General features: G+C 43.1%; 1 protein-coding gene across 3 annotated transcripts in view; it reads right to left on the minus strand.

Moving 5' to 3' along the window:
- The window catches only part of kiz (kizuna centrosomal protein), a 39908-nt gene that overhangs the window by 5713 nt on the left and 15739 nt on the right, over positions 1-18456 (minus strand). For 2 of the 3 annotated variants that reach the window (XM_021584620.3, XM_021584622.3), the window contains exons 10-13: positions 12878-13040; positions 12294-12356; positions 10906-10986; positions 10560-10629 (exon numbers count right to left, since the gene is read on the minus strand). In XM_021584620.3, coding sequence (XP_021440295.3) covers positions 10560-10629; positions 10906-10986; positions 12294-12356; positions 12878-13040 — 377 coding nt within the window. Of the gene's footprint in view, positions 1-10502; positions 10630-10905; positions 10987-12293; positions 12357-12877; positions 13041-18456 lie in introns of all 3 variants that reach the window. The other variant, XR_002470760.3, reaches the window with a different exon arrangement.

Genomic DNA, 18456 nt, shown 5'->3' on the forward strand with positions numbered 1-18456 from the left:
ACGGTCTGTACTATTCAGAAAATTGGCACTTGAAGTGAAAGTGGAACAGCAAAGAGTGTCTTGTCGTGATGTGTTTAGTCCTATATTTTTATTTTAATCCCAGCCCCCATCCCTGCAGGAGGCCTTTTGCCAGGCCATCATTGTAAATAAGAATTTGTTCCTAACTGACTAGCCTGCTGCTACACTAACATAACTTGTCAAACACAGTCCCTCTTATTTTGGATTGTGACGTATTTTACAAAATTATACATCAGCTGTTACGGCATTGCATCCTAGGCTATGACATCTGAAAACACAGACATAATCAATATGCATGTATATATTCACATTCCTTTTTTAAAAGACATTTACAGCAACATGTTACTTCTTCTCCCCGCCACTGTAATGACGGTAATAAATACATGTTTCCGGGGAATAAATTGGACTATTCTTTTATAACTTCCGCAGGCAGCATGGGAATGATCCGTCAGCTGCTCCACTTCAGACAGGGACCGGACTGATTTTCAAGACTGGGCCATTACCATAGAGAGCCCAGGATACCAATGACCCCTTCAAATCTGATATTACATTTCCATAAACATTTATGCCAGTTCATATTGTGCTGAGTTTCCCTTAATTGAGGCAATGATCTGAATATGTAAGACAGACCGGGCTGGCCACTGTTTTGCACTCTGGTAGACAGAGGTGAACGTAATGTGAAAAATGCTGCAAATTATAGCTACCATTGAAATGCCTCCTTTTTTGGAGAGTCTCCTTCCTGGATATGTGATTGTTACATATTACTGTTTACCTTATGTTATATCAACATTACAATAAGGTTTGTGAGCAGGACTGGCATCCTTCATTCACAACTTCATGATTTTTTCCCTAACATTTGATTGTCTATCATTAGGTTATAGGCCTTGTAGAATTAAGAATTGTATGATACATTTGGTACAAAGGAAATATCAATATAACCAATCATGTCTTAGCCCTTATAAAATAATTCCATAATTACAAATCCGTATTATCCCACTGCATGTGAAAAAGCAGACTTTATTGTTCCCCAATTCGACATACTTATTGCTAGTGTCTAAGTAAAGGAGACCTAGACCTATGACTGCCTCCTTCGCTTCTCATATGCTATCTTTTCAAACTGCACTATATAATGATTGTGAATGTTTTTGTAATGAGTTCATTGGAATGAAGGTAATTTGATGATGTTCTTCCATAATGGAAAAGCTATACAGGGTGGTGGATTCTGTCTGGAAAAATAATGCTTACCTTGCATTTCATATACTGTTAGCACAGCCTGTTAGAGAATGCTGCCTCTATTTACACTGTCTTTTTTAAGCTCCTAACACCCACACAGAAATGCTAATAGCACAGGCACTCTAGCACAGCATTTGTCTAAAGGTAAAGGGAAAAAAAGAGGGAGACCCATCACCCCATCACTCCCATCAACTCCTACTCCCTTCCCAGCTATGACCCACAGCTAAATTGTTTAGATGTTGAATAAAGCAGAGGATTATAGTAGGATGGAGCACTCAGGGGATTCACCGATTCCACTCTGTGCTCTCTAATGTATGAGTGCTCTCTGCTGGCCATAAAGGAAAACTGCAGCACTGGAAATAGTGCCACAGATTCACACTCGGGTACATTCATTGATAGTAGGTGGCTCCTTCATTGGAATCAGAGCTGCTTGACAGAACAGAACATATTGACTGACAGAAATAAAATTGAATATTTTTATTCAATTTTATTTCTAGACCAGTGAAATTAGTCACAAATGATATACTGAAAAAAATCTAACGTGCAAAAATGTCAGGTTTTACTAATAGTTAATTTTAATAAAATGAATTTCAAATTGTATTAGTCACATGCGCCGAATACAACAGGTTACAACACCTTACTTACGAGCCCCTAACCAACAATGCAGTTAAACTAAATAAAAATACTAATAAGAAATAAAAGTAACACGTAATTAATGAGCAGCAGTAAAATAACAATAGCGAGACTATATACAGGGGGGAACCAGTACAGAGTCAATGTGCGGGGGGTACCGGTTAGTCGAGGTAATATGTACATGAAGGTAGAGTTATTAAAGTGACTATGCATAGATGCTAACAACAGAGAGTAGCAGCAGTGTGTGTGGGGAGGGGGGCAATGCAAATAGTCTGGGTAGCCATTTGATTAGATGTTCAAGAGTCTCATGGCTTGGTGGTAGAAGCTGTTTAGAAGCCTCTTGGACCTAGACTTGGCGCTCCGGTACCGCTTGCCGTGTGGTAGCAGAGAGAACAGTCTATGACTTGGTTGGTTGGAGTCTTCGACAATTTTTAGGGCCTTCATCTGGCACCACCGGTATAGCGGTCCTGGATGACAGGAAGCTTTGCCCCTTGATGTACTGGGCCGTACGCACTACCCTCTGTAGTACCTTGCGGTCGGAGGCCGAGCAGTTGCCATACCAGGCAGTGATGCAACCAGGATGCTCTCGATGGTGCAGCTGTAGAACCTTTTTGAAGATCTGAGGACCCATGCCAAATCTTTTTTCTCCTGAGGGGGATAGGTTTTCTAGTGGCCTCTTTACGACTATCTGGTGTGCTTGGACCACGTTAGTTTGTGGTGATGTGGACACCAAGGAACTTGAAGTTCTCAACCTGCTTCACTACAACCCTGTCGATGAGAATGTGAGCGTGCTTGGTCCTCTTTTTCCTGTAGTCCACAATCATGTCTTGATCACGTTGAGAGAGAGAGGTTGTTGTCCTGGCACCACACGGTCCGGTCTCTGACCTCCTCCCTATAGGCTGTTTCGTCATTGTCGGTGATCCGGCCTACCACTGTTGTGTCTATGGCAAACTTCATGGTGTTGTAGCTGTGCCTGGCCGTGCAGTCATAAGTGAACAGGGAGTACAGGAGGGGACTGAGCACGCACCCCTGAGGGGCCCCTGTGTTGAGGATCAGCGTGGCGGATGTGTTGTTACCTACCCTTACCACCTGGAGGCGGCCCGTCAGGAAGTCCAAGATCCAGTTGCAGAGGGAGGTGTTTAGTCCCAGGGTCCTTAGCTTATTGATGAGCGTTGGGGACACTATGGTATTGAACGCTGAGCTGTAGTCAATGTATAGCTTCTCACATAGGTGTTCCTTTTGTCCATGTGGGAAAGGGCAGTGTGAAGTGCAATGGAGATTGCATCATCTGTGGATCTGTTGGGACTGTATGCAAACTGGAGTGGGTCTAGGGTTTCTGGGATGATGGTGTTGATGTGAGCCATGACCAGCCTTTCAAAGCACTTCATGGCTACAGACGTGAGTGCTACGGGTCGGTAGTCGTTTAGGCAGGTTACCTTAGTTCCTGTGCCCAAGGACACTATGGTGGTCTGCTTAAAACATGTTGGTATTAAACTCGGATAGGGAGAGGTTGAAAATGTTGGTTGGTCAGCGCATGCTCCAGTACACGTCCTGGTAATCCGCCTGGCCCTGCGGCCTTGTGAATGTTGACCTGTTTAAAAGGTCTTACTCACATTGTCAATGGAGCGCGTGATCACACAGTCTTCCGAAACAGCTGGTGCTCGCATGCATGTTTTAGTGTTATTTGCCTCGAAGCGAGCATAAAAGTAGTTTAGCTAGTCTGGTAGACTCGTGTCATTGGGCAGCTCTCGGCTGTGCTTCCCACACCCGACATGCGTCAGAGCCGGTGTAGTACGATTCAATCTTAGTCCTGTATTGACACTTTGCATGTTTGATGGTTCGTCGGAGGGCATAGCAGGATTTCTTATAAGCTTCAGGGTTAGAGTCCTGCTCTTTGAAAGCGGCAGCTCTAGCCTTTAGCTCAGTGCGGATGTTGCCTGTAATTCATGGGTTCTGGTTGGGGAATGTACGCACGGTCACTGTTGGGATGAAGTCATCGGGGCACTTATTGATGAAGCCAATGACTGATGTGGTGTACTCCTCAATGCCATCGGAGGAATACCAGAACATATTCCAGTCTGTGCTAGCAAAACAGTCCTGTAGCTTAGCATCTGCTTCATCTGACCACTTTTTTATTGATATAGTCACTGGTGCTTCCTGCTTTAATTTTTGCTTGTAAGCAGGAATCAGGAGAATAGAATTATGGTCAGATTTGCCAAATGGATGGCGAGGGAGAGCTTTCGATGCACTCTGTGTGGAGTAAAGGTGGTCCAGAGTTGTTTTCCCTCTGGTTGCACAATTAACATGCTGACCGATTTAAGTTTCCCTGCATTAAAGTCCCCAGCCACTAGGAGTTCCGCCTCGGGGCGAGCGTTTTCTTGTTGCTTATGGCGGAATACAGCTCATTCAATGCCGTCTTAGTGCCAGCCTCTGACGGTGGTGGTATGTAAACAGCTACGAAAAATACAGATAAACTCTCTGGGTAGATAGCTTATCATGAGATACTCTACCTCAGGTGATCAAAACCTTGAGACTTCCTTAGATATAGTGCACCAGCTGTTATTTACAAAAATACATAGTCCGCCACCCCTTATCTTACCAGACGGCGCCGTTCTATCATGGCGATACAGTGTATAACCAGCCAGCTGTATGTTGATAATGTCGTCGGTCAGCCATGGCTCCGTGAAGCATAAGATATTACAGTATTGAATGTCCCGTTGGTAGTTCAATCTTTCGCATAGGTCATCGATTTTATTTTCCAAAGATTGCACGTTTGCTAGCAAAATGGAAGGCAGTGTTTTTTTTTCTCCAATTGCCTTCGAATTCCCTTCGAATTCCCCCCTTTTCTCCACCTTCTCTTCACACAAATGACGGGGATCTGGGCATGTTCCCGGGAAAGCAGTATGTCATTCACCTCGGGCTCGTCGGACTAGTTAAAGTAACAAAAGGATTCTGCCAGTTCGTGGTGAGTTAATCACAGTCCTGATGACCAGAAGTTATTTTCGGTCATAAGGGATGGTAGCAGCAACATTATGTACAAAATAAGTTAGAAAATAAAGTTACAAACAACGCAAAGGAGAAGAGAAAAAAAACACGTATAAATGTCAGCCTTCTTCTCCGGTTGCCCTTTGGCCCTAATCTATGGATTTCACATGACTGGGCAAGGGCACAGCCATGGGTGAGCCTGGGAGGGCAAAGGCCCACCCACTGTGAAGCCAGGCCCAGGCAATCAAAATGAGTTTTTCCACACTAAAGGGCTTTATTACAGACAGCACTCCCCTCCGATGCTCCCACAGGTGAAGAAATTCAATGTGGAGGTCCTGGGCTGGCATGGTTACACGTGGTCTGCAGTTGTGAGGCCAGTTAGACATTAAGCCAAATTCTCTAAAACAACGCTTATGGTAGAGAAATGAACATCCAATTCTCTGGCAACAGCTCTGGTGGACATTCCTGCAGTCAGCACCCCAATTGCACTGTCTTTCAAAACTTGAGACATCTGTGGCATTGTGTTGTGTGACAAAACTGCACATTTAGAGTGGCCTTTTATTGTCCCCAGCACATGTTGCACCTGTGTAATGATTAATCAGCTTCTTGATATGCTACATCTGTCAGGTGGATGGAATATCTTGGCAAATGAGAAATGCACAATAACAGGGATGTAAACAAATTTGTGCAAAACATTTGAGAGAAATGTTTTTTTGTGCATATGGAACAATTCTGGGATATTTTATTTCAGCGCATGAAACATGGGACAAAGAATTTACATGTAGCATTATATGTTTGTTCAGTATACAAAATTGTTTTAACTACCTAAGTAAGACAACCTACTTATTGGAATTCGGAACACATTTTCTAATTCCATTTTCTACTTACTTTTATCATGAATAGAAATGAAAACACTTTACATTGTGTGATTAAAAGCCCAGTTGATTTTCCTGTGTTGTATTGAGTACACAAAATATTATGCTCTTTCCATGACATAGCTTAGACCGGGTTTCACCTTGTTAGTCTATGATCCCTTATTGATGAAACTCGTTAAATCCACTTCAAATCAGTGTAGATGAAGGGGAGCAGACAGGTTAAAGAAGGATTTTTAATCCTTGATACAATTAAGACATGGAGTGTGCATGTGCGCCATTCAGAGTGCATTCGGAAAGTATTCAGACCCCTTGACTTTTTCCACATTTTGTTACGTTACAGCCTTATTCTAAAATCGGTTAAATAGTCCCGTCCCCCCCCTTATCAATCTACACACAATACCCCATAATGACAAGTCAAAAACAGGTTTTTAGAAATGTTAAAAAATGTATTAAAAAAACTGAAATATCACATTTATATAAATATTCAGACCCTTCACGCAGTACTTTGTTGAAGTACCTTTGGAAGCGATTGAAGCCTCGAGTCTTCTTGAGTATGACACTACAAGCTTGGCACACCTGTATTGGGAAATTTCTCCCATTCTTCTCTGCAGATCCTCTCAAGCTCTATCAGGTTGGATGGGGAGCGTCACTACACAGCTATTTTAAGTCTCTCCAGAGATCAGATTCAAGTCCGGGCTCTGGCTGGGCCACTCAAGGACATTGAGACTTGACTCGAAGCCACTCCTGCGTTGTCTTGGCTGTGTGCTTAGGGTCATTGTCCTGTTGGAAGGTGAACCTACGCCCGAGGTCCTGAACGCTGTGGAGCAGGTTTTCATCAAGGATCTCTCTGTACTTTGCTTGGTTCATATTTCCCTCTATCCTGACTAGTCTCCCAGTTCTTGCCAGTGAAAAATATCTCCACACCATGATGCTGCCATCACCATGATTCACCGCAGGGATGGTGCCACTTTTCCTCCAGACGTGACGTTTGGCATTCAGGCCAAAGAGTTCAATCTTGGTTTCATCAGACCAGAGAATCTTGCTTCTCATGGTCTGAGAATCTTTAAGCGCCTTTAGGCAAACTCCAAGCAGGCTGTCATGTGCCTTCCGTCTGGCCACTCTATCATAAAGGCCTGATTGGTGGAATGCTGCAGAGATGGTTGTCCTTTTGAAAGGTTCGCTCATCTCCACAGAGGAACTCTGGAACGTTGTCAGAGCAACCAGTGGGTATTTGTTCACCTCCCTGACCAAGGCCCTTCTCCCCCGATTGCTCAGTTTGGCCAGGCTGCCAGCTCTAGGAAGAGTCTTGGTGGTTCCAAACATCTTCCATTGAAGAATGATTGAGGCCACTGTGTTCTTGGGGACCTTCAATGCTTCAGAAATGTTTTGGTACTCTTCCCCAGATCTGTGCCGCGACACAATCCTGTCTCGGAGCTCTACGAACAATTCTGAGGACAAAAGGGTGGGGGCGGGGGGGTTGTTTGAAAAGACCACCTGAAATTCAGCCTGTTTTTAAATTAGTCGATAGACAAATATGAGAGAGTGCTAAACCGCTCTGCCAATAACAGCAAATTTTCAGTTTTCCACTCCCCACTCAAACCATTCCGACAGCCCTAGTAAAATTCTTGCTTGAGAAATTGCTATTTGCTAAGAAGCTAATTTTTGGTTATTTTTATTTTATTTTTATAAACCATTTTTATTGAAGACAATCACAGTATGGTACTTAATTGCTACCAGTAAAAACGTCTGCTTTAACCTATCAGACAGATGTATACACTATATGAATACGGTTAGATATGGTGTGATTGACTGTGGGAGGAAGAGAGGAACTCAATGCAGGAGAGTGACCTCGTCTGACAGTATCACCACAATGCTGTCTGTGCCCGTTTCTCTTGCCCAGTTCCAAATCAACTCATAGTGGGCTATATGGAGTTACACCCATATTGCTTACACAATTACAATGCTTTCAGATCTACAAATGAAGGGCCATCAAGTATCTAGGGGTAGGAGCAAGCATTTGTTTTTAGACTGGGCATGTGTCTGCCTTTGCCATGAATTCACAATGGGGAAAAAATTGTCACCATATTATTTCTCTGCCGAAAGTCTCTGAACACATTTCTGTCAGATGCGCTCTAAATCAGGCTCTGTTAGTTTGTCTGCATGTTCGTTGGTCTCTCTACCTGGCACCTTCTGGTGCCTGATCTCGGTTTTTCCTCCTGCTCGCTCTCCCTTCCTCTCCCTCCCTACCAGTGTTCTGTGAGAGATGCCACACACATCGCTTCTTCCTGCCTCTCCTCCAGAGGGCTAATTTCTGATTATGACACTTTGTGTCTGTCTGAGTGATTGGGGGGGAGGGGGGGCGAATGCCTGAGCACATCCTGTTGTCCAAGGGAACGCTCCACACTAATTGTCAAGTCAAGGTTTTTGTCAAGCAGGAAGAAGGCATCACAACCACATCACTCACTGATTACTGGAGAGGGAGAGATCACCTATGTTTTCTTTTTCAGTGTGAGAATCTTTTCTTAGATCAAGGCCAGGCCCAAAAAAACAACAAAAAAAAGGGAAAAAAGCGAAGAAAATATAAAAACAAGAAAGGAAAAGGAACATCTGAAATGCCTACAGTAAAACAAAGAAAAACAGCATAATGAATCTTGCACAACAGGAAGCAGTGGCATGCACCCCCAGACAAAGGGGAACAAGTAGTCTTTACATGGAGTGCAGCTGCTTATTAAGTCTCACTCCTTCCTGCATTATTCCTTTCATCCCCACTCAACCACAAAGTGATTTTGCTTTACCACTCACAATGGCAGCAAAAGATTTCTAATGGATGAATCCTTAATAAACTGTTGTTGCAGCTCAGTCTGCTTGGCCGTGACTTATAATACAATAAACAGCACATTCTATACTCTGAAAAACACTGTGGAGGAGAGAGAGAAATACTGAATATGAAAGACCTTGATTCTCTCCAATGCCATAATAGTGAAATGAGCACATATAAATGTGTTAAGAGTATTTCTTTGCATCTTGTATCGAACGCGCGTATTTAATCTGTAAAGCTTATTAAAGGCAGAGTCATTGCTATGCAAAGAGGCACCCAGCGCCTTTCTCTTGCTTTTCAGCGGAGTGTAGTGTTTGGCCAATAGGACTGCCCCCCCCCGCCTCTCATTCTGCATTCATAACATGCAACATTTGCACAATGCATCTCTCAAAGGCTCCTGAATAGAGGACCGTAATACTCATGTAAACAACTGCAAACCAATTACTTAATGAATCGGGCCCACACATAATGAGGAGCCATACAAAGGCCTATAAATGCATTTTTTTTGCACCAAAGCCTCTGCTTTAAACTACAATCCCTCAGCTGTAGTCTAGGCTTAACTGGGAAATCATAATTATTGTCTAAGACAACAGAGAGGAAGCCATTTTTTGAGTCCAGCCACAGAGTCGTTTGATGTCACTCATCAGCTCACTGACAAAATAAAGCAAATTATAAAAAATAAAAAAAAGGATGAAGTAGAGGGGAAGAGAGGAAAACACATAAGGACAGGGTGAGAGAGAGGAATAGAGAAAGGGGGAAAGAGATGGGGAGAGAGACATTGAGATAGGGAAAGACGTGGCAGAGCATGCTACAGTGTTATGCTTCTGTTCAAGTGCAGGGTTTCCAGACCACTTGTAGAAGCAATAAAGCGCAAGAAGTGACTGTGGTAAGTGGAATGCTTAAAACGGAAGCATCCGGGGGTGGGGAATCACAGAGGAGCAGGAAAGAGGTGCGATGGTGACCGCTCTTAGCTGTCGCTCTACAACAGATCACTCCTCCCCTGACCAGATTAGGTGTCAAGCATGCAAAACTAGTCATTAGTCTCATTTCAATAATTTATGCACAGGACCAACACGGCCACAGTGGCCAATCAGAGTGGTGTGATTCTCTCCATTTCCTCGACATTTACATGTGTTTTATCGCCTTCCCATGTTCCTTAATGACAGTGGAGACAGAGCGATCAGAGGGTCTGGAGTCTGAAATTGGCTCATGTTTATTAAAGAGGTATAGTCATTGGGCTGGCACTGGCAGACAGTAGCGCCTCAATAGAACTGGGCCATTATGCCCTTCCCTCTGCTAATAGGTAGACTGAGAGACCCGCTGGCCTGGCCAGGGAGACGCACACTTTGGGCCCTTGTGTCAGCGTGGTGCCCAGTAATCACATGAAATCAGAGAAGATTATTCCTCATAACGTTTACCCAGCCATTACCTTCCCAAATGGGCTCCCGGTGAAGAGCCGCTCTGAGGACCTACAATTGCAGATTTTGATGAAGTCGTGTTGATATTCAAATGTGTGAAAAACATGCAGCTATTCAGACGTTATTTTCCTACCACTCAACACTTTGATTTGAGCAGCCTAAATGCAATTCAGGATGTGGGGAAGCTCTGGAAATGAAGGGATGTGTCATCTTAAAACTCCTCCTTGTAAGTCTTCTTTTCAAAACAGTTGTTTCTGATTTTCTATTTGTTGAAACACAGTTTGTACACATAGTGCAAACCATTTGGGGTCGGATTGGATTTTCCAAACTAGTTTAGTTGGCAACGGTCTGGTTTATAGCTAGCCTCCTAAAACAAAAGCCCAATAAATAGTGAGAGCAGGCTTTAGGCTTGATAACAGTCTGGCCTTTTGTTTTCATGCACAAGTTAATGGGTGGCGCCCCCTTGATCTAATGGAAATTAACACAGAATTATGAGAGCTACATGCAGATGTACATCATTACCTTTGGTGTCTGGTGGCCTATTTCCATAAAGGGTGTGAAGAAGAACAATGTCCTTACCAAGGGTAAGGGTCTTGATGAGAGGAGCGCTCAACCCTCCCAGTGTTCTCTTCATAGCCATCATTTATTCCTTAAAGAGCAAACAAGACAGATCAAACATTTTGACGTGCATCTAATTACACGATAATCTATGTTGTGTATTGACATGTAGGTAAATAAACAGAGAGGAAAAGCACAGAAGACTGACAAAATAAAACCTGTACACAGGGTGGTATTCTTTATACAACACTTGTGCCAATTCTTTATAGAACATAGAACAGTGAGACATATGGTCAGTGTTGACTGATGATTAGGCCACGGTGGCTCGCTGGAGGGGTGGGGTGGTGCAGGCGCTGTCTCCCCTTACCTGACAGATCCTCCTCGTCTCCAGAGCTCTGCTGCCTCGCCTGCGTGGCAGACTGTTTAAGCAGCTGATATGCTTTTGTCTCTGTTCCAAAAACACAAAATGTCAGAGTTAAATATTGACTCAAGGCCCAGGTTTCCAACTTTCAGAGGCTGTGTGTTTGATGAGACAACACGCTCCGATGGCTGGCTCTTTGGGCCTTCTGATGAACAGTGGGTCAAAACACAGCGCAGGGCAGGCTAAGCTGTGTATTTAAGCAGTGTGCATACACACGCCAAGGGGAGTAACCGTTTCCACGACACCATAACCACCCTCCACCTTATCTCTGTATCAGGTTGGCAGGCACCCCAACTCGGAAGAGAGAGATTTTCTTTCAATAAAACACTAACTACTTCCATATACAGTGGATTAGGTCTGATATTTGAGAACTACACAGGCTTTACAATCTATAGAGCAGCTAGCTGTATGTCATAAATGGCCAATTGTCTCAAGTTGATGACACTAACACACTACGGTAAATCGAAACATAAAAGCGTTATATCTGGTCGTTTTAATCCAAGTTCAGGCCAGGGGTCGAGTTTACGCATCCAAGCGTGCTTTCCATAGGCAAGAATCCTTTGAACTCTGTGGGCCACAAATGTATGTTTGGCCTTACAGAAATGATGAAACAATGGAACATTTTTATGCCAAATATATCTAAGTATCTGTCCATTGTAGTTGTCTTGTCTGTCAAATCGTTTGCTCGGACTAACAAGTGCATGTCACTTTGAGCATTTACAGCCACACATTATTAACTCATTACCTTTGGTTGCCCAGCAGTGGCTCCAGACATGAAACTGGACTGGAAATGTTTCTTTTCAAAACAATATTTTTATTTTAATTAGTTGAGAGTTGAAACTGGACTAGTTCTGCGGTCCTGCGTCCTTGGGGGTGTTCCACACATGAAACGCCCAGTAGGAAATCCCATAGCCTAGTGTAATAAGAAATCATTTTTGAATTTCTGAGATTCTGGCTGTGGACTAGTACACAGGCCGCTTTCAGATCCCGTCTTTTCAAGTCTGCTGCTGCACAGCATTGTTTATAAGATAATGAGAACCAATGACAGATCTTTGGCTACACCCCGGTGTCCTGACAATTAAACAGCTGCATTATGCGGGGCGCGAATTATCAATTTGGCCTCGCCTCTGCTCTGGCCGGCTGAAAACACGCACTGTTTCTCCAATATAATTAGAGGAACTGCACAGCTCTTCAGGTGGGACTTTGACCCCAGATTCACCTTGATCATCCTACCACAGCCATCCATTTAAAAAGAGCCCATTATCGGCTGCTGTGGGAGGAAAACAAACGGCACACAAGAACTCTGAATGCAGGGCTCGGTACTGCCTTTTTACCTTTAATAGGAATACTTTCCACGGGGTTCTCGTCTTGGCTGTCCTCTTCACCACTTTGTAGTCCTGTAAAAGAAAGGGAGGCCCACACAGAGCTCAGAGACAGGGGGAGGCTAGGCTGGGACTCTGGGTTTCCCTTTGTTTGAATAGAAGGCCCTATGAAGACTGAGGCTGCCAGGGATTCAGAAAGAGGCCTATGGTGAAAGTGTTGCGATTCTTTGTCATATGGGGGAAGTTTCCTTTCAGTGCAGCGATTGCTCATACTTAACAGAAATGGCACCATTCTACAAACGCTCACATCCCAACCTCTCTGTCTCATTGGGCAATTACTGACTTTCCTCAGTTTGAAATGTTGTGTAAACTTAAGTTGCAGTATGTGCAAATTACTTCTGATTGAAAAAATTATAGTCTAAAAACATTTGCATCATTGGACAGGGTCATAATCACAACTTCCCTCGTTAGTTTTAGTCTTGAGGCTGGCTATACAGTTTCATTATCATAACCGGAGAGTGATGCATCACTACAAAGGAGTAGCACATTAGCTAACAACTGCCCATACCGAAATGGTGAAAGAGAGGGATAATGACCTTGCATCCCTGAGGCGCCGTGCTCCTGAGAAGGTCTGGCTGGTTGGACCTCCGCAACGCTGTCGTTGAGGAACGAGGGAAGGCCACAAGATGAAGACTCACTCTCCAACGAGGGGCACTCCTCACTGGACCGGGACAGAAGTGTCCTCAGCAGCACTTTGGCCTGCAACCATGGCAAATTAAAACCACATTATAACTGCTCCCACATTGTGAAGGGAGTGTCAAATTGAACTCCTAACGACTAAACAAGTAATCTACCCAGGCCTGGCTGTGGTACAGAGTACTGCACACATCCTGACTGTGACAAAGAAAATAACTAGAAATTCTCTCTGGTTTAAGCAAAAGAGATTATCCTCTCTCTCTCTTTCTACTCTCCCTCCCTCCCCTCTCACACACACACACACACACACTCCTCTCATCCATGAGATTAGACAAGTGCCTAAAGAACGCAATCATCCTCGCGTTAACGTGAAATGCGTTAAGTTATCTCCACTTGGCGGAGAGGATTGAGACAAACTGCTCTCTTCCTTCCTCTCAACTTATCTCCCGGGAGACGAGGACACACACAATTAAGAAGAGCTGCTCCATGTGAGGAGGAGGAGGGAGATGGACACGGTGATTCCATTCACCATATCAAACCAGCCATCATCATCATCATCTGAGCGATAGGCCCTCTCTTGTCTTCAAAGCCTGCCTCTCGGCTCAGACGGCCCTTCACAACTTTTAATGAGCGTTAATATGAAGGGGAAGATCAGGACGATTTAGAAACAGACAAACCTGTACAATATTAGTTGTGATCGGCAGGTCATCGGGAGACTGATAGCGTGTACAGGCTTTCATATCCTGAGAGGAGAACAAACACCCAATCTGATCTTTTCTTCCTACTCAACACTCACAATCCAAAATGTCCTGATCCCTCCTCGTGATATTTCTCTTTTTAAATATATTCCAAATGCACCACGTAGTGGAGAGAGCTCTCACAAACCACTGCAATTGAAATATCAATGAATGCAACGGTTGGCCCTTCAATATTCAAAGGGTCTCTGAGTGTGCATGCGAGATGCATGCTCCCGTTGGTCACAGAGTGGTGAAGGCTGTGTGGCAAGACGTGAATGGAAATTCTGTTCGGGCTCGTGTGTGAGAATGAAGGAGAATAAGCTGTTGTGTGGGTTTGTGAGAGGGGGCAAGAGAGAGAGAGGGGTGAGAGAGAGAGAGGGGGGGGGGGCGAGAGAGAGGGAGAGAGAGAGAGGGGGGGCGAGAGAGAGAGAGGTTTACACTCAGGCTCTTCCTGATGCGCTTGGACATGGTGATCAGGATTGCGGCACCTCTTCTCTTTGTCAGTTCATATTTTTAAGAGCCTCTACAGCCTCGCAAGAACCAGAGCTAAAATGCTAGCAGCCTTTTCAGAAGATTGGACACATAAGATTTGTTATTTTTTTTAACTGATTTATATTGAAAGAAATAAACAAATATTCCCTACTCAATCAAATGTTAAGATATTAATCTGTACAGACCTACTCATTGATTTGTGATACATTTACAGTTGAAGTCAGAAGTTTACATACAGTGGGGCAAAAAAGTATTTAGTCAGCCACCAATTGTGCAAGTTCTCCCACTTAAAAAGATGAGAGAGGCCTGTAATTTTCATTATAGGTACACTTCAACTATGACAGACAAAATTAGATTTTTTTTTCTCCAGAAAATCACATTGTAGGATTTTTAATGAATTTATTTGCAAATTATGGTGGAAAATAAGTATTTGGTCACCTAGAAACAAGCAAGATTTCTGGCTCTCACAGACCTGTAACTTATTCTTTAAGAGGCTCCTCTGTCCTCCACTCGTTACCTGTATTAATGGCACCTGTTTGAACTTGTTATCAGTATAAAAGACACCTGTCCACAACCTCAAACAGTCACACTCCAAACTCCACAATGGCCACCACCAGAAACAAAACTGTAGACCTGCACCAGGCTGGGAAGCCTGAATCTGCAATAGGTAAGCAGCTTGGTTTGAAGAAATAAACTGTGGGAGCAATTATCAGGAAATGGAAGACATACAGGACCACTGATAATCTCCCTCGATCTGAGGATCCACGCAAGATCTCACCCCGTGGGGTCAAAATGATCACAAGAACGGTGAGCAAAAATCCTAGAACCATACGGGGGGACCTAGTGAATGACCTGCAGAGAGCTGGGACCAAAGTAACAAAGCCTACCATCAGTAACACACTACGCCGCCAGGGACTCAAATCCTGCAGTGCCAGACGTGTCCCCCTGCTTAAGCCAGTACATTTCCAGGCCCGTCTGAAGTTTGCTAGAGAGCATTTGAATGATCCAGAAGAAGATGGGGAGAATGTCATTTGGTCAGATGAAACCAAAATATAACTTTCTGGTAAAAACTCAACTCGTTCTTGTTTGGAGGACAAAGAATGCTGAGTTGCTTCCAAAGAACACCACACCTACTGTGAAGCATGGGGGTGGAAACATCATGCTTTGGGGCTGTTTTCTGCAAAGGGACCAGGACGACTGATCCGTGTAAAGGAAAGGATGAATGGGGCCATGTATCGTGAGATTTTGAGTGAAAACCTCCTTCCATCAGCAAGGGCATTGAAGATGAAACGTGGCTGGGTCTTTCAGCATGACAATGGTCCCAAACACACCGCCCGGGCAACGAAGGAGTGGCTTCGTATGAAGCATTTCAAAGTCCTGGAGTGGCCTAGCCAGTCTCCAGATCTCAACCCCATAGAAAATCTTTGGAGGGAGTTGAAAGTCTGTGTTGCCCAGCAACAGCCCCAAAACGTCACTGCTCTAGAGGAGATCTGCATGGAGGAATGGGCCAAAATACCAGCAACAATGTGTGAAAACCTTGTGAAGGCTTACAGAAAACATTTGACCTCTGTCATTGCCAACAAAGGGTATATAACAAAGTATTGAGAAACTTTTGTTATTGACCAAATACTTATTTTCCACCATAATTTGCCAATAAATTCATTAAAAATCCTACAATGTGATTTTCTGGATTTTTTTTCTCATTTGTCTGTCATAGTTGAAGTGTACTATGATGAAAATTACAGGCCTCATCTTTTTAAGTGGGAGAACTTGCACAATTGGTGGCTGACTAAATACCCTTTTGCCCCAAAGTACACTTACGTTGGAGTCATTAAAACTCATTTTTCAACCACTCCACAAATGTCTTGTTAACAAACTATAGTTTTGGCAAGATGGTTAGGACCTCTACTTTGTGCATGACAAGTAATTTGTCCAACAATTGTTTACAGACAGATTATTTCACTATCACAATTCCAGTGGGTCAGAAGTTTACATTCACTAAGTTGACTGTGCCTTTAAACAACTTACAAAATTCCAGAAAATGATGTCATGGCTTTAGAAGCTTCTGATAGGCTAATTGACATAATTTCAGTCAATTGGAGGTGTACCTGTGGATGTATTTCAAGGCCTACCTTCAAACTCAGTGCCTCTTTGCTTGACCTCATGGGAAATCAAAATAAATCAGCCAAGACCTCAGAAAAATAATTGTAGACCTCCACAAGTCTGGTTCATCCTTGGGAGCAATTTCCAAACGCCTGAAGGTACCACGTTAATCTGTACAAACAAAAGTATACAAGTATAAACACCATGGGACCACGCAGCCGTCATACCACTCAGGAAGGAGATGCGTTCTGTCTCCTAGAGATCAACGTACTTTGGTGCGAAAAGTGCAACTCAATCCCAGAACAACAGCAAAGGACCTTGTGAAGATGCTGGAGGAAACCGATACAAAAGTATCTATATCCACAGTAAAACCAGTCCTATGAATCGACTTAACCTGAAAGGCCTCTCAGCAAAGGAAGAAGCCACTGCTCCAAAACCGCCATACAAAAGCCAGACTACGGTTAGCAACTGCACATTGGGACAAAGATCGTACTTTTTGGAGAAATGTCCTCTGGTCTGATGAAACAAAAATAGAATTGTTTGGCCATAATAACCATCGTTATGTTTGGAGGAAAAAGGGGGAGGCTTGCAAGCCGAAGAACACCATCCCAACCGTGAAGCACGGGGTTGGCATCATCCTGTTGTGGGGTTGCTTTGCTGTAGGAGGGACTGCTGCGTTTCACAAAAGAGATGGCATCATGAAGTGGGAAAATTATGTGGATATATTGAAGCAACATCTTAACTTCTCAAGGGTAGGGGGCAGCATTTGGAATTTTGGATGAAAAGCATGCCCAAATTAAACTGCCTTCTACTCAGATTTGGATAGAAAACACTAAAGTTTCCAAAACTGTTAAAATAATGTCTGTGAGTATAACAGAACTGATTTGGCAGGCGAAAACCTGAGAAAAATCCATTCAGGAAGTAGGAATTTGTCATTACAGTATCCATTGACTTAGGACTCAAATTGCAGTCCAAATGTCTTCCACTAGATGTCAACAGTCTTTAGAAATTATTTCAGGCTTGTATTCTGAAAAATGAGGGAGTAAGAGTAGTCTGAATGAGTGGACCCTGCCGTGTTACAGAGCTTTTTCATGTGCGTGACCAGAGAGAGTACCTTTCTTGTTTACCTTTTTATATTGACGACTTTATTGTCCGGTTGAAATATTATCGATTATTTAGGCTAAAAACAACCTGAGGATTGAATATAAACATCGTTTGACATGTTTCTATGAACTTTACGGATACAATAGATTTTTTTTTGGTCTGCCTGTTGTGACTGCGTTTGAGCCTGTGGATTACTGAAGAAAACGCGCTAACAAAACTGAGGTTTTTGGAAATAAAGAGACTTTATCGAACAAAAGGAACAATAAATGAATGTCTTCTGAGTGCAAACATATGAAGATCATCAAAAGTAAAAAAAAAAATAATTACATTTTCTCTCTATTTCTGACTTGTGTAACTCTTCTCCTTGGCTGGTTGCTGTTTGTAATGATTTGTCTGCTGGGCTATGTTCTCAAATAATTGTAAGGTATGCTTTCGCCGCAAAGCATTTTTGAAATCTGACAGTGGTTGGATTCACAAGAAGTTAATCTTTAAACCAATGTAAAATAGTTGTATCTTTTCTGAATTTTTATAATGAATATTTCTGTATTTGAATTTGGCGCTCTGCAATCTCACTGGATGTTGGCCTGGTGGGACGCTAGCCTCCCACATACTCTAGAGAAGACATCAGTCAGGAAGTTAAAGCTTGGTCGCAAATGGCCTTCCAAATGGACAATGACCCCAAGCATACTTCCAAAGTTGTGGCAGAATGACTTAAGGACAACAAAGTCAAGGTATTGGAGTGGCCATCACAAGAGGTTGACCGATTTTATGATTTTTCTACGCCGATACCGATTATTGGAGGACCAAAAAAGCCGATACCGATTAATTGGCCAATTTTTATTTAATTATTTGTAATAATGACAATTACAACAATACTGAATGAACACTTATTTTAACTTAATATGATACATCAATAAAATCTATTTAGCCTCAAATAAATAATGAAACATGTTCAATTTGGTTTAAATAATGCAAAAACAAAAGTGTTGGAGAAGAAAGTAAAAGTGCAATATGTGCCATGTAAGAAAGCTAACGTTTAAGTT

This window comes from Oncorhynchus mykiss, chromosome 25, assembly GCF_057628025.1.
Source record: "Oncorhynchus mykiss isolate SJ-2025 chromosome 25, ASM5762802v1, whole genome shotgun sequence".
In the NCBI taxonomy this organism is placed as follows: Eukaryota; Metazoa; Chordata; class Actinopteri; order Salmoniformes; family Salmonidae; genus Oncorhynchus; species Oncorhynchus mykiss.